This window comes from Hippocampus zosterae, chromosome 9 (assembly GCF_025434085.1).
Source record: "Hippocampus zosterae strain Florida chromosome 9, ASM2543408v3, whole genome shotgun sequence".
NCBI lineage: Eukaryota > Metazoa > Chordata > Actinopteri > Syngnathiformes > Syngnathidae > Hippocampus > Hippocampus zosterae.
This window is the reverse complement of record NC_067459.1, coordinates 21,202,665-21,221,739: the sequence shown is the minus strand read 5'-3', so window position 1 is coordinate 21,221,739 and position 19,075 is coordinate 21,202,665. Positions and strand designations below refer to the sequence as shown.

The following is a 19,075-nucleotide window of genomic DNA, read 5'->3' as shown; positions in this document are numbered from 1 at the left end:
GACAATATCGAATGTGTCAAATTAATTTACCAGACATGTTTTTGGAATGTGGGAGAAAACTGGTGTACCTGGAGAAAACCTGGGGAGAACATGCAAACTCCACTGGATACGAACCCACAACCTCTGCACCGTGACCACAGCTGATCACTGTACCATTCATCCATCCATTTTCAACATCACTTATTCGGAACATTGTCGGAGAGAGGCGCTGGACCCGATGCTAGCTGACTTCGGACAGAAGGCAGACGATACCCTGAACTGGTTGCCAGTCAGTTGCAGAGCGCATATAGAAACAAACAACAATTCGAACCCACATCCACACCCACAATGATTGGGAACTGTTCCCACGCGGCCCATAAGTTAAGGAAGTGCAACAATCCACCATCAGCGACCACTGGAAAACATGCAAGTGTTTTTTTCTTTTCGGGTGCGTGACGTCATGTGGAAACTTTGTTTCCAGCTACAACTTGTGAATTTGTCTCGTCAAAAATCATACAATAGCCTGGAAACCCGCCAATCATTTTTTGTATGATGCATCATGGGATGTACTGGACGTTCAAGTAAAAATGTAGAACTCCCTAAAGCTGATCAAGCAAAACAGAAAGGCCATGAGCAGCAGAATTTACCGGTACTTCACTAAAGCACAAAACCTACTTTTATTTCTGTCTTCCTATTTTATCACATTTTCTAATGCCATGATCGTATTGTTGTTAATACTGTATATTGTTATCCTACGCATGAAAAAAAAACGATTTGTTGTGGTGACACGAAAGCCAAAAATACGATTCCGAAGCCCCGCCCACGTTGGTGTCGCAACAAAATGGCGTCGGTGTCATTTACATGGAAACGCTGACGTCATTTGCGTATCAGTGTTTATGTAGTTTGCGGTCAACGAAAGCTTGCTTGCTTCTTTTTTCCCTCGGTGCTCGAGCAAGGTGACTACAAAGTGTTCCCAAACTGCCGCAAACGTCTTCTTGTACGATGCCGTCTGACAGAACCTTTAAGCAAAGGAGGACTTTCGGTGAGTGGAAAAAGCAAAACAAGCCAGCCGACGAGCTGGTCAGCCCGTCGGCCTATTTGCCACAACAGTACTCAGATTTGTAGTGTTTGGATTTCAGTCGAAAGCCTTTTGGCATACATTTATAGCCTCATAAGTGGGGCGGTTAGTCTCGTCTAACCTAGCCCGTGGCAGCTTTTGGGTGGTGATTTGAAGGGACGAGGGGGGGTTTAAAGAAAACAAACAAGTAAACCTCCCTAGGTTTACTTGTTTGTACTTGTACTTGTAAACCTCCCTAACCTAGAAATGAAAGGGCTCTGATGTCAAACTACTGAAAAGTGCAACAAAATGAATTCTCCCGATTGTTGTACTAATGGTGTTGTGTCGAAAATGTGGTCACCAGCTGAGCGATGCAAAGAAGTCCAACAGATCCGCAAACAACATCCCAACAAGATCCCTGTACGTACAGGCATTTACAATGACACAATGATTACACATGCGACCCGTGTATATTTTCCAACTCTGTATATCTGTTAGGTGATCATGGAACGTTACAAGGGCGAGAAACAACTTCCTGTTCTTGATAAGACCAAGTTTCTGGTCCCAGACCACGTCAACATGAGCGAGCTGGTCAAGATTATCAGGTATGCACACGTCTGTCAAGTTCTTTTCTTGTTATATACGTCAGTGATGAGGGCACAAACTGCACCATTTGCTTCACAAGCTGTAATGCGGAAGCACTCGTTTCCAGCTGTGTTTTACAATCATTTATTGATTAATTGAATAACCTTCCCTTTCCCCTCCCAAATAAACAGCAATATTACAGGAAAGGGAGTGATGTATTTTGCAACCTATTTGTAAATCAGAGTGACTTGTTGGCTACTTATTGATGCCAAGGAGAGACAACCAGTTTGCTTTAGTGTACTCATGACGCTGCTTCGGGTTCAGCAACATAGCAATGACATGTTATTTGTACTGTGGTTGCCAATAAGTTTCATATTCCTAACAGATTCAACCGTCTTATTTTTGCCCTCATGATCCAGTTGCTGATTAACATCCGTCAGAAAATCGGCAAAAATGTTGATTGTTTTCCAAATGCAAATCAGACGTTTGCAAATGAATTATTTTGAAATACAGGTAACATTGAAATGCTTTCAGGGAGGATTTATAAAGCTGGAGATTTAGAGGCTGGAATTGGTAGATTTGCACAGTTCAAAATTAAGCAATGTCTGAAGACAGAAAATAAGTGTCGGTTACTTTGACATTGAGTTGTTCAGGTTTTTTTTCTTGACACATTTGTGGTGGTCTGGAACATATGCTGAGGCTAATTGGGTGAGCGTTCCTGTTGAGAAGCGCTAACTTGAGCCACCCACTCCCACACAGGCGTCGTCTGCAGTTGAACCCCACGCAGGCCTTCTTCCTGCTGGTCAACCAGCACAGCTTGGTTTCCGTGGCGACACCCATCTCTGAGATCTATGAACAGGAGCGCGACGAGGATGGCTTTCTTTACATGGTGTATGCCTCGCAGGAGACCTTCGGCCGCACTCACCACTTTTAAGCTTTTAATTTGAAGGACCGCAGGAAGCAGCTGGCACGTTCACACAAAAGTTTGCCTGCGCTTCGATAGCACTAGTGTATATTGGGTTTCCCAGAACGCAAACAACAGGTCTGCAAATAATCTTGATGTGCTCCCAATTTCCTGCTAAACATTAAGTGGAGCACTGTGTGTCGTCTTGTAAACGGCAACGCGTTTGTTGGATGTTCTGCTGGTTGGCGGACGAGGACATGAACAAGAAGGCTTCATTTTTAGGAAATACAATTTTTGCAGTTGTTAGAAATCAGTTAGCTCTCATGCTTACATGCACATACAATATTTATCTGACACACTGGCCCACACCTGAGTGACCCTTTTTTTTCTTTTGCATGCAGACAAGCTGGTCAAATGTGAGTTTAGTTTGTCTTGTCAACCTATAAGTTGACAAGCTAACAGGTCCAAACAAGTATATTTTGTCAGGAGCACTACAAACCTCGCATGTCCACTGTTTTTTTAATGTACATTTTACTCTTACAATTGTTGAAAAATCTGTAAACCAAAAGGTAAAAGGCGGCTCGTGTGTTTCAATTGTGTCATGTTGTATTTAAGTGTTGTAAATAACGCCTTAGCTTGAAGCTAATTAAAAAGTTGAGGAAAGGATCAGCTTGTTCTTGTTTTTATTGCCATTAAAAAGACTCAAGAAGCCTCAGGGGGAGGTCTGCATTTGGTGAAAATAACCGTATAAAAAAAAAAACCTGATGGGGTGCGATAACATCTCAGCATATTGGTGCCATGATTTGAAGTGAGGTCAAACCAAATGTGTTTCTCCAAAGTTGAGTGAAGTCCGTGATGACATCACACAGCCTTTTGGACAGGTGACCACATTGCTTGACTGATCTTGACACGCCCATCAAATGTTCCGCGGCCAGCCGGAAACGAACGTGGCCAGATAGGCAAATGTGTCACTTCCTGCAGTGCCATCCCCTTGTGGGCAAATGAAGCAGCCATCTTGAGCCTCACTGGAGGCCACGCCCCAAAAAAATCCTCCAAAGTCCAAAATGTTGACGTGGTGTGCGACTGCTGCCCTTCTTACGCCATGCTGAATACACACATACAAAGACACATTGCTTCACATCAACAATGTGTGCCACTTTAGCTTAAAATACATGTGTGTCTTTATAAGTGTGTAGGCCTATGTTTGAGGGATGAAGAATACACGAGTCTGGTTTATGCAGTGTGTCCAACCTGTCGATGAGAGAGTCCCTCATGGCAGTGGTGATGGCGGACGGCCGTGCGTCATCACTAAGCCCAAAGACGCTCTCAATGACAGACATCTCAGTGCTGGTGGTGTCCAGTCCGCAGAAGGCCGACCAGTCATTGACTACCATTCCCGCCGCGATCACGTCGCTGCCCCGATTCACCGTGCCCGTCTGTGATACACGCATGCCCGCGTCAAGAGGTGGCTAATCCCACGTGAGTGGGTGGGGCGAGTACTCACCACCAAGGGGACCTGCAGGAGAGATGACAGCTCATCCTGGTCCTCGATGGACGTCTTTGGGTGCACTAGGCCACCCCGGTTGCTGAAGGCGCAGTAGGAGCCCACCAGAACCTGATCAGCCACCGTGTGGCGGAACACCTCCACCTTCAGCGTGTCGCACAGGACCTCCTCTGTCTCCTGGGGACGATAAAGCCTGTAAGCCCGTGCAGTCAAGGGCGCGGGTGTGCACGGGAGCAGTCGGTTCGTCTGACCCTGTCCAGGTCCGGATGGACGAGCGCCACGTAGTCATTGCACGCGATGACGTTCCCGAGTGCGGAAAGACGCTCTTCTACCCTCTGGATGCTGACAGATGAGGGAAGGCAGTTGCGGATGTGCTGCAGTTCCTGGTCCGTGGTGTTGTTTGGGACCAACAGGCCGTGACGGTTTCCTGCAGACACCGACTCACGCCGTCACCTTGCTACTCTAAAAGTGACGGAAATGGCGACAGCGACGGAATTTGCCGTCAGGGACTCACCCACACACATGCGTCCGATGATACGACAACCGGCAATGGACGCGTGAACCACCGGGATGCTTTCGGACAACTCGCCTTCGAACACACTGAGGAAGGATAGGAGGCCCATCAGTGACGTTAAACGGTCGGTCGGGCGGCCAGCCCACAGAGACACGGCGACGTAATTCAGGTACTAACCTGTAGAAGTTTTCTGCGCCGCCGATGGCCACTAGACAATATGTGTTGGTGAGTTTGGCGAAGCAACCGATCTCGTTGTTCTTCTCGAAGGCGGCGCGCACAGCCATCGCGACGCAAATAGCCTGACGGACACACACAAGGCGGAAAAGAGCAGCGACAAAGCCAAAGCTCGGCGTTAGCACGCAAGCTAGCACACGAGTGGCTTAGTTGAACGTAGGGACGCCACTTATTAAGTTAATCGGGCGGCTACGTCAATTGTTGTGGAAGGGGAACCAGTAAAGCACCTGCCGGAAAAAAGTTGGCCTCTCAATTCTTTTTCTTACGAGTACGCGTGTTTTTCACGGGCTCACGTGTTCACTCCTGCTAGACTTCTACGGGATTAGGTCATACACCCACGCTTGTACGTCATGACGTAACGCGCTCTGAACCGGAAATATTCAACAAATTGTTTATTTTCTTCCTGTATTAATAGAAAGCTGAAATGAACTGTATTGGTGGAGTTAATATGAGGATGCGTATGTGTAATTGGAAGACAACGTTTTAATAAAGGATTGTAGTCTTGTCAATGAGTCAAACAACAGAAGCTTGGCGCTCATTAAGCCGCCCCCTTGAGCAGTTGGAACTGAACAGGTCAACACAGGCACGTAACGCATCTTTGACCCTCCGGTTGGTCGCCAAGCTTGTGACGTTGCGCAACAAATCTCTGTGAAGTATTGACGACGATGATCTTATGTTCAAGAGTGAAGCAGAATGGGAGGACAACAAAGTCAGCCAGACCAACGAGAACAAGACACGCCCCCCTCTGGCATGCCTCAATAGCAAGGTCAGACACTCGCAACCGTGTGTGTGTGTGTGTGCGTGTGTGTGTTGAGTCAAGCCAGTAAAGTGGTGTTGTGCTTTCAGGAGAGCTGCCGCAGTGCAAGATGGGAAACAGGAAAGTGGACGACATGAGCTTCCTGATCTCATGCACCAACTGGTATTGACGACGATATGGTGTGTAGGAGTCAATCATGGAAAGCGCCACCAACGCGAACAAGTGCTGCAAGTGGCTCACTGTGGCGGTCATGTTGATGTCACAGGCAAACGATTATCCATGTGCGTGTAGTCCAGTTGTAGCAATGCTACAGCACGCGTGAACGCATTTGGAGAAGCATGGACTTCCCTACCCATGGACTTATGATTTGATGTTCAAGCTCGATTCGTAGTCATTGTGTTGTGCCTTGTAATTTCATTTCATTTTTGTTGGAGGTACAAATTTTCAAATAGATGTAACCAAGGAAAAGAGGCTGAATGAATGCAAGTGCTGGTGTTAATGCAAGGTGGGCCAGATTCAAGGTGGGAAAGCCCCCCCCCCTGACCCACCTCCTATCTGTTGTTTGCCCATGCAGCCCTCCCTTGTGCTCTCCTGCATGTTGCACATGTGGTACATGCTTGTTTGTGTGTGGTCACGGTGTGCTTGTGTTTCGTCAGCATCCTTGTGAAAGTTGACTCAGTGTTGACCAAAGAGGAGGAGCAGCCACTGACATCATCATCTTCATACTCTTTATTATCATAAGCAAATCAAGAGCAAACAGGGACAGAGCACATTCTAATGGTGGACTTGGAATAGTGTACAGTATACGCACAACATGGGTAGGGCACTCGACACTTTTGAAATGTATGTATGAAAGGAGGCAAGAGAAAGGCTTTTCACATTAAATCTTATTCAGAACCCTAAACCTGCCTTGAAACCCTAATCCAGTTGAACTACCTAATAAGGCTGTCACGTTTTATATTTTTAGAGTTGTTTATGATATTGATTATGCCACTGAATAAATGCATAACATTTTATTTTGCATTGAAGTGTATTCCAAAACCATTTCTTCCGGTAGTTACCGTTTAATTAAAAAATACTGTTTATTTGGTATTGTTTAGGCAACTAGCTGTTATAACCCAATGAACAATTAGAACATAATTACACAAAAGTGCAGAGAGGCAATGAAAGGATGGGATTACTGCGGTATTTCATTACGCGTCAGCGTACTGAATCAGTGTGGACGTGATACGATCAAACGATTTGTTTGGAACTCAGCCCCAACTTCCGGGCGCTCTGTATGGCGTAGATTTTAAGTCGCTCGGAGAAGCTTTGCCGCCAGCGGAAGTGACGTAGTGGAAGGGGCGGTGCTTGGGAGTCTGAGTGACAGCCAAGGTATCAACAGGTGATCCGGAACCTGCCGAGCCACACAGCAAGCGATTGAGGAGTCGCGTCACTTTACTTATTTTCTTACGCTCTTCTTCCTCGTCGACGTCGTCGCCTTTTCTCGGTTCCAACTTGGGGAAAAGTCGGATGAAAGTTTGCCCGGCGGCCAGCCATGAGTTCGTCGGAGAGTCTCCGTCCGGCCCCCGGAGGTCGAAAGCCGCTTGGCAAGTTGGCGGCCCGCCTCGAGGAGCTCAAGAGTCCGTGGCGGCAGGTATCATCGCTGGAACTCAGCCACAGTGAGGCCGCTCGCCTGGCCACCGACGCGCTGCTCGAGCACGGCGAACCCGAGTACCGTCGTGTCCTTACCGAGGAGCGGGAGCTCAGCTTCTTGTCCCAAGCCGAGATCCAGTACATCACACTCCACCGGGACCCGGGGAGCGACGGCGCGGCGGCCGGGAGCGGGACTGGAACTGGGACCGGGAGCGAGAGGGGAACCGGCCCGTCGTCGGCGGCGGAGGACCATCCCGATGCAGGTGAAAGCGACAGCGTCGATGACGTCGTGTCGGAGCTCACCTCCGGGACTTATTTCCCGACGATGACCGACGACGAGCCGCCGATCCTCGAGCTCGGGTGGCCGGACGCCCCAATGAGGTACGGGCCGTCGGAGACGCAGATCTACTTCCAGCGGGACAAGACCGTCAACGTCAAAGACAGAATACGTTCCCTCATCAACAAGGCCAAGAAGGTACGTGCCCGCGCACACGCACAGAGCGTCAAAAAGAAAGAAAGAAAAAGAGATGCACTCATGATAATCGAGAAAGGAGGACTCTGAAGAGAGAAGTACAGTATAGGGACCCCTGCTGTTTAGAACTGTCGTCTAAAAACTTTTTTTCTCCCCTGAAAAAAAAGCAGTATTGGAAAAATATACCGCCAGTAACGGATGACAGGTTCGCCCCCAAAAAGCTGAGAATACAATACATGCTGATTTATTTAGCTCTTTCACAACAGCGGCAGCTGCACCTGCAAACGATAATTGCATCGGGTAGTTCTTGCTTTGAGCCTGGCAGAAGATGCGTTTCCACCACATGGGTTTTCTTTAGTGCTGCATATTCACATTCATTGACTCAAGGTTGCAAAGGTCATGAGTGATAACCAGATAAATGTGCCTTAGGGTTGGACCATTATGGAAAAAAAATACAGATACATTTTATTGCTATTGCCATCACAATAAATAAACATGGTTCCTCACTGACATTTCCTGGACTTTGTGCCGCTGAAGTATTTTGGTCTGCTGCGCCAAATGACTGATGACAAAGACGTTTATAGGAACCCCCTTGTCTTGTGTGCACGCAATTTGAATGCACGCTCAAATGAGCTCAATCTGCCTTTGTTCAGAGCAGACTGCACTTCCCTCCGTACAAGCACGCCTGTGGTCAAATCCGAGTCTAAGGTAGCCAGCAGCAAATAATGTAACCTGTAACGATGACATTAAGTTATTGGGCAATAGACCTCGCTGGAGCAGTGCAAGTGAAATGTTTGCAAGTGAAAAGCCGTTCAAAGAAACGGTTAGCAGAAATTGATCTGTCAGCCGAATGTCTCAAATGATGAAATAATTTCATCAATCATTGTCCTCAAACATCAGTTGAAACGCTACACAACACCTGTCCCACATCAGGAAAAAGTGCCGCTGTGTCTTGTATGATGCTTCGTTGGTTATCTTGCTGTCTGGGTGTAGTTTTATATTGTCTGCAATAAAGCGTTTCATTGAAGGACTCAGTATTTGTTCAGCTATCAAAACTCAAACATAACTCGAAAGGACTTGTAGAAAACAAATGGAAGTGAAACAAGTGAACAAAAAAAAATAAGTAAAACGAAATACTGGTTACCTTTTTGGCCTATTTGAGGCAGTGTGTTGCACTGCATGCAATGGAGATGCACATTTGCAAAGAAAAAAATAGAAGAAGTAAGTCATGCTTGTACAGTACTTTATAAATATACTCTGACTTGATTTTCACAGATCAGGACTATTATATTCCAGCGACTCTTGCTCTATGACGTCTGTGTATGTGTTCCGATATATATGTACAGTATGTGTATATATATTTAAATGGATATATACATACATACATACATACACACACTTCAGTAATTTCGTGTGTGTGCATGCGTTGCAGGTGATCGCAGTCGTCATGGATGAGTTCAGCGATGTGGATTTGCTGTGCGACCTGATGGAAGCGTCCAGCAAGCGCAAAGTTCCCGTCTACATTTTGCTGGACCACAAGAACCTTCACCTCTTCACCGACATGTGCTCCTCTTTGGACGTGCACAGCGCCAACATGAGCGTAAGGGGGCTTGACGTCGCCTCCCGGTGCGCGTGTGGAAACGCGACGCGCACCCCGGCAGACTCGTGCTTCCTCTTCTTCATCATCATTCTGACTCCCTGTTCCTCTTCCCCTTGGCAGAACATGCGCATACGCAGCGTGTGCGGTGACACATACTGCACAAAGAGCGGGAGGAAGTTCACTGGCCAAGTCCTGGAAAAGTTTATGATCATCGACTGTGAGGAGGTCATTGCCGGATCCTACAGGTCACTTATGGACACACGCAAGCTTTAAAATGTTGTTTTCTTGCATCACATCTCACAAATTGAAAAAAACACACCGTAGTTTCTTTTTTGAGCGTGTGAAAAGGGGTGCTTCTGCTTAGAAAAAAAAGTCCCTTTAATCAAAACAATATATAGTGACGATATTTGTTAATCAAACAATATTTCTGAGAACTACTGGAGCTCTTCTCTATTGTCAGCCATGTTGGTTACAGTAAGCAATGCATGTCAGTGGAAATTACGGAAGCTAGTAAAAAAAAATCAATCTAGATCGTCCTGACAAATCCGTTTAAATTAATTGTTAAAATGATATCCCCCCTGGGACCTGCACACACACACACACACACACACACACACATGGGCCCATAAGCAAGAAACGTTATTGCGTGAGCATCACGAGTTGGTGCAAGCTCAATTTTTCTGCCATGGCAACCGCCCGGTGAGTCGCCCACTTCCTGTTTAGTGGAGGATGGTAAATGGAGTTGGTTAGTTTGCGAGGTGTGACAGCGCGCACGCTGGCTGGAATGAAGGGCGAGGCTCCACCTACCTGTCGACCTGCGTATGGAATTTCAAGCTTGTCAACTGGGTGTGTCTGCCAGTGACTTTCACGTCCTCAACACGCCTTCGTATCATTGACATTTGTGCTTGATGCATATATATATAGATATATATATATATCGACGCTGTCGGGCGGAAAGCCCATCTGTCCAAATACGGCCAATTTTCCATTCTTCACAAATTCTAGTCTGTACCGAATTGGTGTGTTGTGTTGAGACGATACTAACTCAAACCAACCAACAACCAAGCAATCAACTGAAAGTGTGGAACGTAGCTTGACAAGATGTGGGGGAATCCTTGGCGCATGCTATTTAGCGCCGCCCCAGCTCTCTGTGAGCTACAGCTTGCTAGCTCACATGGCTAGCCGCAAGTTCACTTTGTGTCCGGTGTCAACGCAACACAAGTCACAAGGAATTAATCATGGTTTCCGTAGTTTCTGGCTAGTATTGTTTATCAGGGATCTAGGACGGGGAGAAGGATAAAGAATCCATGCTAACGGCTATGCGCGTGGCTGATGCTGTACACTTGGGGATGGCTGGAACTGTGTTGTCGGGGAGAGTAACCGATTTTGAACAGCGACTGGGTGAGCTACAGCTTGCTAGCTCACATGGCTAGGTGTCAACGCAACACAAGTCACAAGGAATTAATCATGGTTTCCGTAGTTTCTGGCTAGTATTGTTTATCAGGGATCGAGGGACGGGGAGAAGGATAAAGAATCCATGCTAACGGCTATGCGTGGCTGATGCTATACACTTACACACCAATTTTGAACAGCGAAATGCGAGGCAACTTTAGTGTCTGCAGAGAAAAAAGATAATGCGACGCAGGAAACAAATTAGTACGTCAACCGAGAGGACAGGTTCAAAGTATATTCACGTCATAAATATTGTTGTATAAGATGAGGTAACCGTCATTACTCCCATGAGGATTAGGAACCGCGGATATAAGAAATTTTATTTATTTATTTTTTTAGTGAGCAAAATGGCTTGTTGTTCGAATTCGGACTTTTTTTCCCCCCCCTACAGTTGTAAACAGAATGACTGACGGTTAATTCCTCCCTAGAAAGCAATATTTTGGATGTTGACACACTGAAAATTTCAAATACTTTGCTTCAGGCTGAAACTGCGTGCACCATTACAAAGTTGTTGCAATGAATACGACACAATAAAAATGTAGAAGCTCGGATTGAGGAACCATTATTTCGATACAGTAGACTTATGATTGTGTTGTGCAAGTGAACCGTATGAATAATTCTTTTCATCCTTGTACATAATACGGTGCAATTAACCGTCGCAAGGTAATGAATTTCCCCCAAATGAGTTGTGGCGCTACACGCTCCCTCCCTGAAAAGTCTTTGCGGAGCTCCAATGGTGGAATAAGATCAGAACATTAAGCGCAGTCCAGGTTTGTGTATTACATCACCTCGAGGCGGATGCTGTTTCGTTTGCTTTGGCTGGTGACCAACGAAACAAGTCACAAGAATTTCAAGCTCAATGTGAAAAGTGACAAGTCGTCATTCCGGTTGCCCGAGATTTGGATCAACGCTGAACGCTGGCGCCAGGCGAATGCATCTGACTGCGCTCTTTCTAATCAGGTTAAACATGCGAAACCATATGTGTGCAGGATGCAGCTATAGATCGGGTGTCAACATTGGGATAATATTTCTTTCTTGTTGTCTATCACAAAAAGGGAACAAGAAAAGTGTGGGGGGGGGGGATCACTGAACACAGCTTAGAAAAATATCATATCACATCATATAACGCATGGGAGTGCAAATATGTCTATTTCATGATCATACCATTAGAATCTAATATCGGCAATTGCCGATATTATTGAATTGAAGCCATATTTTATGAACACTTATGATGTTAGCGCAACAGTTGTGTTGTGCGCTTCTTTCTCTCCTATTGCACAGTATACTGCAGTAACTCGTCGTGCAGTAATCTTAAACATTCAGAGAAATTGCTCCGGATGTGAATTTCTTGATGTCGGCAGCTTTGCGAAAAGCTTTCTGCCGCTTTTTCACAAGTCACAAATATTATATTGAATAGAAGCACGGTGTATCGTTGCAACCTTCGCAAATATGTTGAGCTACGTAACATACAAATCTCTTTGGTGTTAAAATATGCTGATGTGGCTTCATATTTCAAAAGTTTCCGGAATGAATTCAAAGAATAACTTAACAAAAGTGCTGAAGGCTCGCCACTGAGGGCTAACGCAATGCTAGCCGCAGCTCACGCTAGTGCCTGCTCATGCTAACCGCTGGAGTGACAGTGACATGATGGAGTGACATTTTGTTATTCCTAAGTGCTCATGTTGGACTTGCTGATTTAAAGTTATTTGTGTGTGTTTGTGTGTGTGTGTGTGTGTGTGTGTGTGTGTGTGTGCAACGCAGCTTCACATGGCTGTCAGCCCAGGTCCACAGCAACATGGTGATGCATTTCTCGGGTCGCATCACGGAGAGTTTCGACCGCGAATTCCGCTGCTTGTACGCCGACTCTCAGATCATCGAGTGCTTCTACAGCGAGGACGACGAGGGTGTTCCGTACTTCCCGCTCTACCAAATGCCCATGATGATGAGCAGCTTCCCGCCGCTCATCAAGGCCGATCTGCTTTCAGACAGGTAACGCACACCGACGCGACGTCTCTTGTGGCGCATTAAAGGCGACAGATGGTGCCAAGAATCACCGGGCACTACTGACAACTTTTATCGAAAGACGTTGTTTTCAAGAGGGCAATCTCGCAACACTTTACAAGATGGTTGTTGTACTTGTAGCACTTGTAGCACGCCCGCCTCAAACTACAAAGCAAATGTGAGCCTTCTGCGGCAATGCCAAACCTTGTGGCCGCCATTTTATAGTGTTGGTAATATTAATGATGAATTTTAAAAGTGTTATTCTTTACCTCTATGGGAGAATTCAACTGAATCTCTCGTGATCGTCACTTACTGGAAGAAATCGTAGGCAGAGCTCCGAAGCAAATCCGCTTTTCAATGTAAGCCTTGGCCCAACGGTATGCAGTTGAGAGACGGATCTCCTCCTGAAACCGGCCAGTATCACCATGGAAACGTGGTTGTAAATAGAACGGAAGTCTCCGACACGGTGTGTACCCTGCTTCTCGCCCAAAGTCAGCCGGGATCCAAGCTGGCTCCTTCGATGCGTTTTTTTTTAATGTCAGTGGCTGCTGTGCGTTTCTTTGTCGTCATGGTAACGGCCCGTTCTGGTCCTAACCGACAGGCAGCGGCCCGGTTCCGACAACTCCAGCAGCCAATCGGACTGCAGCCAGTGCAGCGTGAAGGCGGCGCCCGGCCTGATCTCCAACCCCGTTTACAAGGTGACCCAAGGTCACGATAAAGTTGACCCGCTGCCCTCTCACCTCTGTCTAGAGCGGCGCAGCAACGAGCGGCGGCTTCAAAACCTGGTGTCGCCTCACACTTCCTCCAACGGGGCGGCCAATCACAGTCCGCTCTTGGAGCGCCGGACTCTAGCCTACGGACTGGAGCGGACCAAGAGCAACGCGGCCGAGATCATGTGGGCTCACCGGATAGGCGCGCCATCCAAGCTCCAGGGTCTGGGACTGTACGAGCACAAACTCAACCTGTTCCATCCCACGCCGCCGCCGCCTCGCCTCCACCGGAGCCACACGCCCCCGCTGCTGCTACCGGAAAGCAAACTGGGCAGCAAGCACACAAGCTCATCCAATCAGCTCTTTCACAAACTGTCAGACTTATTCCTGCCGCTGTCGAGCAAAGACCACTTGGCCAGGTCGGCATCTCCTATCGGCACCGTGGCGTGGGGGGGGCCCGACCTCTCGCTCGGCGAGCCCGAGAGCCAGCAGGCGCCTCCGCCCCCGCCCCCCTTGCTCCAGGTTGCGAGGCAAGACCAGAACCTAATACAAGACAAAAGCACCAGAACGGAACAAAGCGCACTACAGGACAAAATGACCAAGCCGGACCAAATGACCAAACCGGACCCAATGACCAAACATGACCAAATAACCAGGCAGGACCAGAAGCGCATGACTCTGGGCCACAGCAAGCTGGATCTGGTCAACCAGTACAACAAGATGAAGAACAAGCAGGTTTACAGTCGCTTTGAGCTCAAGAGCTCCCAGTGACATCCTGGGGGTGATCAACGCCGAGTGACCTCAAGACACCCAAATGCTCCGAACTCGTCTGGAAACCTAGGAGGAAAACCCCCCCAAAAAATTCCATTTCATTCATTTGCAAATAATTCTCTAGGTTCTCCAATGGTGTCGATTACCCGGGAGGACCAGCACACCAAACGGGGCCCAAACCAGCAGATGAGACCCAACCAACCAGAAAGGAGCAGAAAAGCAGGACTTTGATCGTGATGATCGCATGACTTGATGAAGACCAAGCACGTTTATATTTACTTGGAGCTCAAGTGACCTTCTGGTGAACTCCAAGGGCTTGATTTGCAAAAAAAAGTTTGGGTGTACAAAAACGGGCACAAGCTCGATTGCTCATGGACACAATTGGAAGCGGGCGAACCATCCGGGCGCAACCGGATCACAATGGCCAAAAGTGGCACAAAATTGCCACGCGGTTCATCATTTTGTGTGTTGCGGGTGGATGGTTTTGGAAGGTTGACGGCAGCGATATGCCTCGTCTTTTAGGAGCGCCAAAGTCAATTTGTATCTTGCGCGCTTTTAAGGTGCAACCATTCTTCCATCCAGACTTCTGACACACAGGCACCATGCGCAACTCGCGTCAAGTCATACGGTGGCCCGAATTTCCTGATCGTGAGGCTCGTGAGATCCATTTTGAAAATATGTCACACTCTGGTTGTGACGCTAACTTGCGTAGCGGTTTGTCCGATCTTTGCTAATGACGTGCGCGCGCTTCATCTACAGGCTACTTTGCTGGAGCGTGTGTTTGAGTTCCCCCCCACCCTCACCCCCATTGAAATCCAATCCAAAAAAAATGCAATTTCTTCAGAATACTGTGCTCGTAACTGAACGCTTGTAAATTTAGTTCACCAGGTTGCTAAGCAATACCGAAAAAAAAAAAAAACCCCACACTCAGGCCAAAAACTAAATTAGTGAGCCCCAACGACTGCGAGGAATCTAGGAAACGAGTCCATCAGATCGACTCGCCTCAATTTGTCGTGTGCGCGTATGGCTTGACTGTACATTTGTATGTAATTTGTTTGCGATACTCAAACAGAGCACGGTGGAGTCTCGTAGGTGGTGCCCGACACTTTGCCCTTGGCGGAGGTCATAAGGAGGCGTGTACATATTTGCAAATATTCTATGCAAACATATTCTGCAGAAGAGGACCAAAGTTTTGTTTGCCTTTTGTTCTTGGAGTGATGGACATCATAGAACTCCCAAACAAACAACTTCGCGTTATTGACTTAGCAAAGTGGGATTGTCATAGCAACTTGTTTTATTTGATCAAGAAATGCGTCAATGTTTCCTTTTCTGAGAATCCGTAACGTCAAATCTTTTTCGGTTGTTCCCTTTGTAGCAATTAAAAAAAAAAAAAAGAAGAAAAAAAAAATCAACATTTTGTATTTGGTTATTTGCAAGACATTTAGAAGCTTCTCAGAACATTTCCCATTTTGCGTTTCGGTCGTTCCTTTGAGCTTGTTTTTGAATGTTTGAATATTTCTTCACATTTTCATGCATTAACATCTTTTGGTGTGCAAAGTGATGTTTGCGACTTTAACCGGCAAAGGAGTCACAATAGCTTCATGCGAAGAGTCGACGTAGCTTTTTCTTCTTGACTTGACTTTTTTTCCCCCTCCCTTTACAGTGTATAGAAAAAGGGTGTGCACACTTATGCAACCACATGATTGCAGTTTGTATTAACTTTGTATTCGGCGTTATTACAGGAAAAGGTTTGGAAACTACTCATCTTGGTCTCAATCTTATTCTTGCCGAGAATAGGGGTGTGTAGACTTTTTATATTCACCATATTTTTCTTTTTTGCTTCATTCTAAAACAACCCAACACGGTTTCATAAGTGACCGACAAAAAACACGTTTTTGGGCTTATTTTACAACACGGGAGTTCAGTTGACTCCTGTTGGAGTCCAAATTGTCCATCAACCTTGCTGGAGGCCATCAGCTGCAGGCGGCTCCTTTCCTGTTTGAGTGCAATGTGACCCTGGGGAGCTCCCGCACAATATGTCTCTTTCGCTCCCGCACAATAGCTGCTTCCCTCACACAGGAAGTCCACATCCCGCTTCCTGTCAAAACACGGCCACAAACCAAGAAAAGACGTCAGCGAGGGAACTCTGCGCCTTCAGGGCCGCGCTACTCCGCTTGACTCCTCAAGGCGGCTCGCAACGATGCCCTGGATAAGAATTTCGGCCAAGTCGGACTGTTTGTTGACTGCTTTGTTAAAAAAGGCAGCACCCAAAATGGCTGCCAGGAAGCGCACGTGCATCACCGCAGCTTGGAAGAGAGGATGAGATGAAAGCATTTTTTTTTGTGTGGCTGCGTTGCACGATGATGGGAAGGAGAGTGACGAAGGAGAATCAACTCGGATGAAAGCTGCCCGTTGTGTCGCATGAATTTCAGTGGACTGAAATTTTTTTTTGGGAGCATTGTGAGGGTGTTTAGTAAAAAGAATCAGAGAAAGCCAGAGTGTGATAACCCCTTTTGTTCAGAACAAAGAACAACCATGAAGGGATTCAAAGACATTTACATGCAATCTGAAAAAAAAAAAGAAACAAGAATTAATTAGGACGGTTTGCAAAAGAATCATTGTCGTCACACATTTGTAGAACGCATGCAAAAGGGCAAGTTTGACATGAGGCAAACGACCAACAATGACGACCGATTGTCAAAGTGGGATGGGGGCTGTGTTAAGAATGAAGCAGTCGCATCGAAACATTTCTTCGCACGCCACCCACCAGTTCGCAGCCCCGGCCGGCATTCGGCTCAAGTCTATTTGAGCTGCTCTTGTCGGCTGTGTCACCACCCCAACGATTCACCGGCTTAGTTGGTGAGTTTGGACAGCCATGGCCTAGCGACCATTTATCGGCCATGTTGTAGGCTCCCACCCACCCCACCCCCTCCCATGGATGCTGTCCCTTTTTTGGGATGCAAATCGACAGTGCGGCCCGGTAGTCCAGTGATTAGCACGTCGGCTTCACAGTGCAGAGGTGCCGGGTTCGATTCCAGCTCCGGCCTCCCTGTGTGGAGTTTGCATGTTCTCCCCGGGCCTGCGTGGGTTTTCTCCGGGTGCTGCGGTTTCCTCCCACATTCCAAAAACATGCGTGGCAGGCTGATTGAACACTCTAAATTGTCCCTAGGTGTGAGTGCGAATGGTTGTTCGTCTCTGTGTGCCTTGCGATTGGCTGGCAACCGATTCAGGGTGTCCCCCGCCTACTGCCCGGAGACAGCTGGGATGGGCTCCAGCACCCCCGCGACCCTAGTGAGGATCAAGCGGCTCGGAAGATGAATGAATGAATGAATGAATGGACAGTGCGTGTTCAAGATGCCCTGCGGCCACGTGAGATGTTGTAACATGGACGCCAGGACACACACTTTGAAAAGAATCTGTCCTCACAACCCATGGATGGAAATATTTGTCTCGTAATGGATGTCGACTTGAGCTGCGTGATTGAGAGTAGGGGTGGTGAGAAAAAAAATAGACTTCCTGTGTCTTCTAAGAGATTTCTAAACTGGGCTGGCGGCCCAGACTCCGCATTCTACTCTCCCAAACCGGCGGCGCCGATTCAATACCCAAGTTGGCTGGATGCCGCAACAGTAAAAAAAAAAACTCCACTTGTCCTTTGTCGAAGTCAGTGACTAAGCTTCCTTCTTGAGTTTTGTGACGTGACGTCGCCACGGCAACAAGAGCGCGCCCACCGAAGCACTGTCCGTTTTGCCACAGACACGGAATGAAAACCTCAGGAAAGACATTTATTTCCTGCCACGGCCGCGGATGCTAAAGGTCAGCAGCCTGCTTCCGGCTGCTTCCTGTTGCCACAGCGAGGCCCGTCGTGTCACACGAGCTAGGTGGGGCTAGCTTGCGTCAAGTCCTTACTTTATTCACGTCATGCCTTATTTTCAGTTTCTTTTCAAGGGCTGTTTTTGCTTTTCACTAACGACATGAACAACGCCGACAAGTCGGCCATTTGCTGGCCAAATTAGTACAATTTTCCAAGCCCTCGATGCACATCGGTGTCTTACCAACCACCCCCTGACCCCCATCCACACATTTTCACCAAAATGTCCGTTTCTTTTATCTCTGCAAAGCGTTTGAAAGAATGTTTGCCATCAACTAATCTCACTTAGAGTTACAACTCTAACTTGAAATGGCAGAAGAAAAAAAATGACATTTGCTTTTTTTTTTTTTGGATAAGAAAGGGGGAACAATTTGAAGGCCATCCCTGTGATGAAAAAAAACAACAGCACGTTGTTATCATGACAATTCTTCCGGCAATCGAGATTTGCGCAAGGTAAATATCCGATCCGCATGAATGTTTTGAGCAGCCCGGTAGTCCAGTGGTTAGCACGTCTGCTTCACAGTGCAGAGGTACCGGGTTCGATTCCAGCTCCGGCTTCCCTGTGTGGAGTTTGCATGTTCTCCCCGGTTCTGCGTGGGTTTTCTCCGGGTGCTCCGGTTTCCTCCCACATTCCAAAAACATGCGTGGCAGGCTGATTCAACACTCTAAATTGTCCCTAGGTGTGAATGTGAGTGTGAATGGTTGTTCGTTTCTATGTGCCCTGCGATTGGCTGGCAACCGATTCAGGGTGTTCCCCGCCTACTGCCCGAAGACAGCTGGGATAGGCTCCAGCACCCCCGCGACCCTAGTGAGGATCAAGCGGCTCGGAAGATGAATGAATGAATGAATGTTTTGACCTTGATTTGACACGTTGTGTTGTCGTTCATGAAAGATGAGCTTGCTGTACGTGAGTGACCCTTTTCAGCTTTTGACTGACATATGCCACATCAAAATCTCCTGAAGGAAAACTGGTGAGCAACAACCGGCACGGGCCCCGCATCCAACGGCAGGAAGGGATTCACTGAAGTCATT

At 47.3% G+C, this 19,075-nt stretch overlaps 3 protein-coding genes and 2 long non-coding RNA genes across 6 annotated transcripts; 3 read left to right on the top strand and 2 right to left on the bottom strand.

Annotated features, from left to right (window-relative positions):
* The first annotated feature begins 795 nt into the window (after positions 1–795).
* On the top strand, positions 796–3,194 carry map1lc3a (microtubule-associated protein 1 light chain 3 alpha). The gene is made up of 4 exons (XM_052076149.1): positions 796–1,021; positions 1,401–1,456; positions 1,535–1,641; positions 2,381–3,194. Exons 1-4 carry the CDS (start codon positions 982–984, stop codon positions 2,553–2,555), a joined length of 378 nt encoding a protein of 125 aa, XP_051932109.1. The 5' UTR covers positions 796–981; the 3' UTR covers positions 2,556–3,194.
* LOC127607650 (uncharacterized) lies at positions 2,838–19,032 on the bottom strand. The gene is made up of 2 exons (XR_007964109.1): positions 18,951–19,032; positions 2,838–2,894 (listed from the first exon to the last, which is right to left on the bottom strand). It is a non-coding gene; the product is annotated as an uncharacterized LOC127607650 (long non-coding RNA).
* Positions 3,192–5,147, bottom strand: eif6 (eukaryotic translation initiation factor 6). 2 transcript variants are annotated; one of them, XM_052076130.1, is made up of 7 exons: positions 5,005–5,147; positions 4,721–4,842; positions 4,544–4,629; positions 4,281–4,456; positions 4,030–4,206; positions 3,777–3,961; positions 3,192–3,630 (listed from the first exon to the last, which is right to left on the bottom strand). In XM_052076130.1, the coding sequence occupies exons 2-7, from the start codon at positions 4,825–4,827 to the stop codon at positions 3,621–3,623; spliced, it is 741 nt and encodes a 246-aa protein (XP_051932090.1). In that variant the 5' UTR covers positions 4,828–4,842; positions 5,005–5,147; the 3' UTR covers positions 3,192–3,620. The 2 variants fall into 2 exon arrangements, with proteins under 2 accessions (XP_051932090.1, XP_051932091.1); XM_052076131.1 differs by having other exon boundaries at positions 5,009–5,140.
* Positions 5,369–6,550, top strand: LOC127607649 (uncharacterized). The gene is made up of 2 exons (XR_007964108.1): positions 5,369–5,543; positions 5,624–6,550. It is a non-coding gene; the product is annotated as an uncharacterized LOC127607649 (long non-coding RNA).
* Positions 6,663–15,583, top strand: fam83c (family with sequence similarity 83 member C). Its single transcript, XM_052076086.1, has 5 exons — positions 6,663–7,644; positions 9,074–9,241; positions 9,362–9,486; positions 12,455–12,682; positions 13,296–15,583. The coding sequence occupies exons 1-5, from the start codon at positions 7,072–7,074 to the stop codon at positions 14,173–14,175; spliced, it is 1,974 nt and encodes a 657-aa protein (XP_051932046.1). The 5' UTR covers positions 6,663–7,071; the 3' UTR covers positions 14,176–15,583.
* Positions 19,033–19,075: the final 43 nt, after the last annotated feature.

Excerpts from the sequence above, each read along its gene's own strand:
- fam83c (XM_052076086.1), top strand. The coding sequence starts at position 7,072 with ATGAGTTCGTCGGAGAGTCTCCGTCCGGCCCCCGGAGGTCGAAAGCCG. Across the intron at positions 9,487-12,454 it reads GTCATTGCCGGATCCTACAG|CTTCACATGGCTGTCAGCCC; the intron begins GTCACTTATGGA and ends TGTGCAACGCAG. Across the intron at positions 12,683-13,295 it reads GCCGATCTGCTTTCAGACAG|GCAGCGGCCCGGTTCCGACA; the intron begins GTAACGCACACC and ends CCTAACCGACAG.
- eif6 (XM_052076130.1), bottom strand. The coding sequence starts at position 4,827 with ATGGCTGTGCGCGCCGCCTTCGAGAAGAACAACGAGATCGGTTGCTTC. Across the intron at positions 4,207-4,280 it reads TCCATCCGGACCTGGACAGG|GAGACAGAGGAGGTCCTGTG; the intron begins GTCAGACGAACC and ends TATCGTCCCCAG. Across the intron at positions 3,962-4,029 it reads TCCTGCAGGTCCCCTTGGTG|ACGGGCACGGTGAATCGGGG; the intron begins GTGAGTACTCGC and ends CGTGTATCACAG.
- map1lc3a (XM_052076149.1), top strand. The coding sequence starts at position 982 with ATGCCGTCTGACAGAACCTTTAAGCAAAGGAGGACTTTCG. Across the intron at positions 1,022-1,400 it reads TAAGCAAAGGAGGACTTTCG|CTGAGCGATGCAAAGAAGTC; the intron begins GTGAGTGGAAAA and ends TGTGGTCACCAG. Across the intron at positions 1,642-2,380 it reads GAGCTGGTCAAGATTATCAG|GCGTCGTCTGCAGTTGAACC; the intron begins GTATGCACACGT and ends ACTCCCACACAG.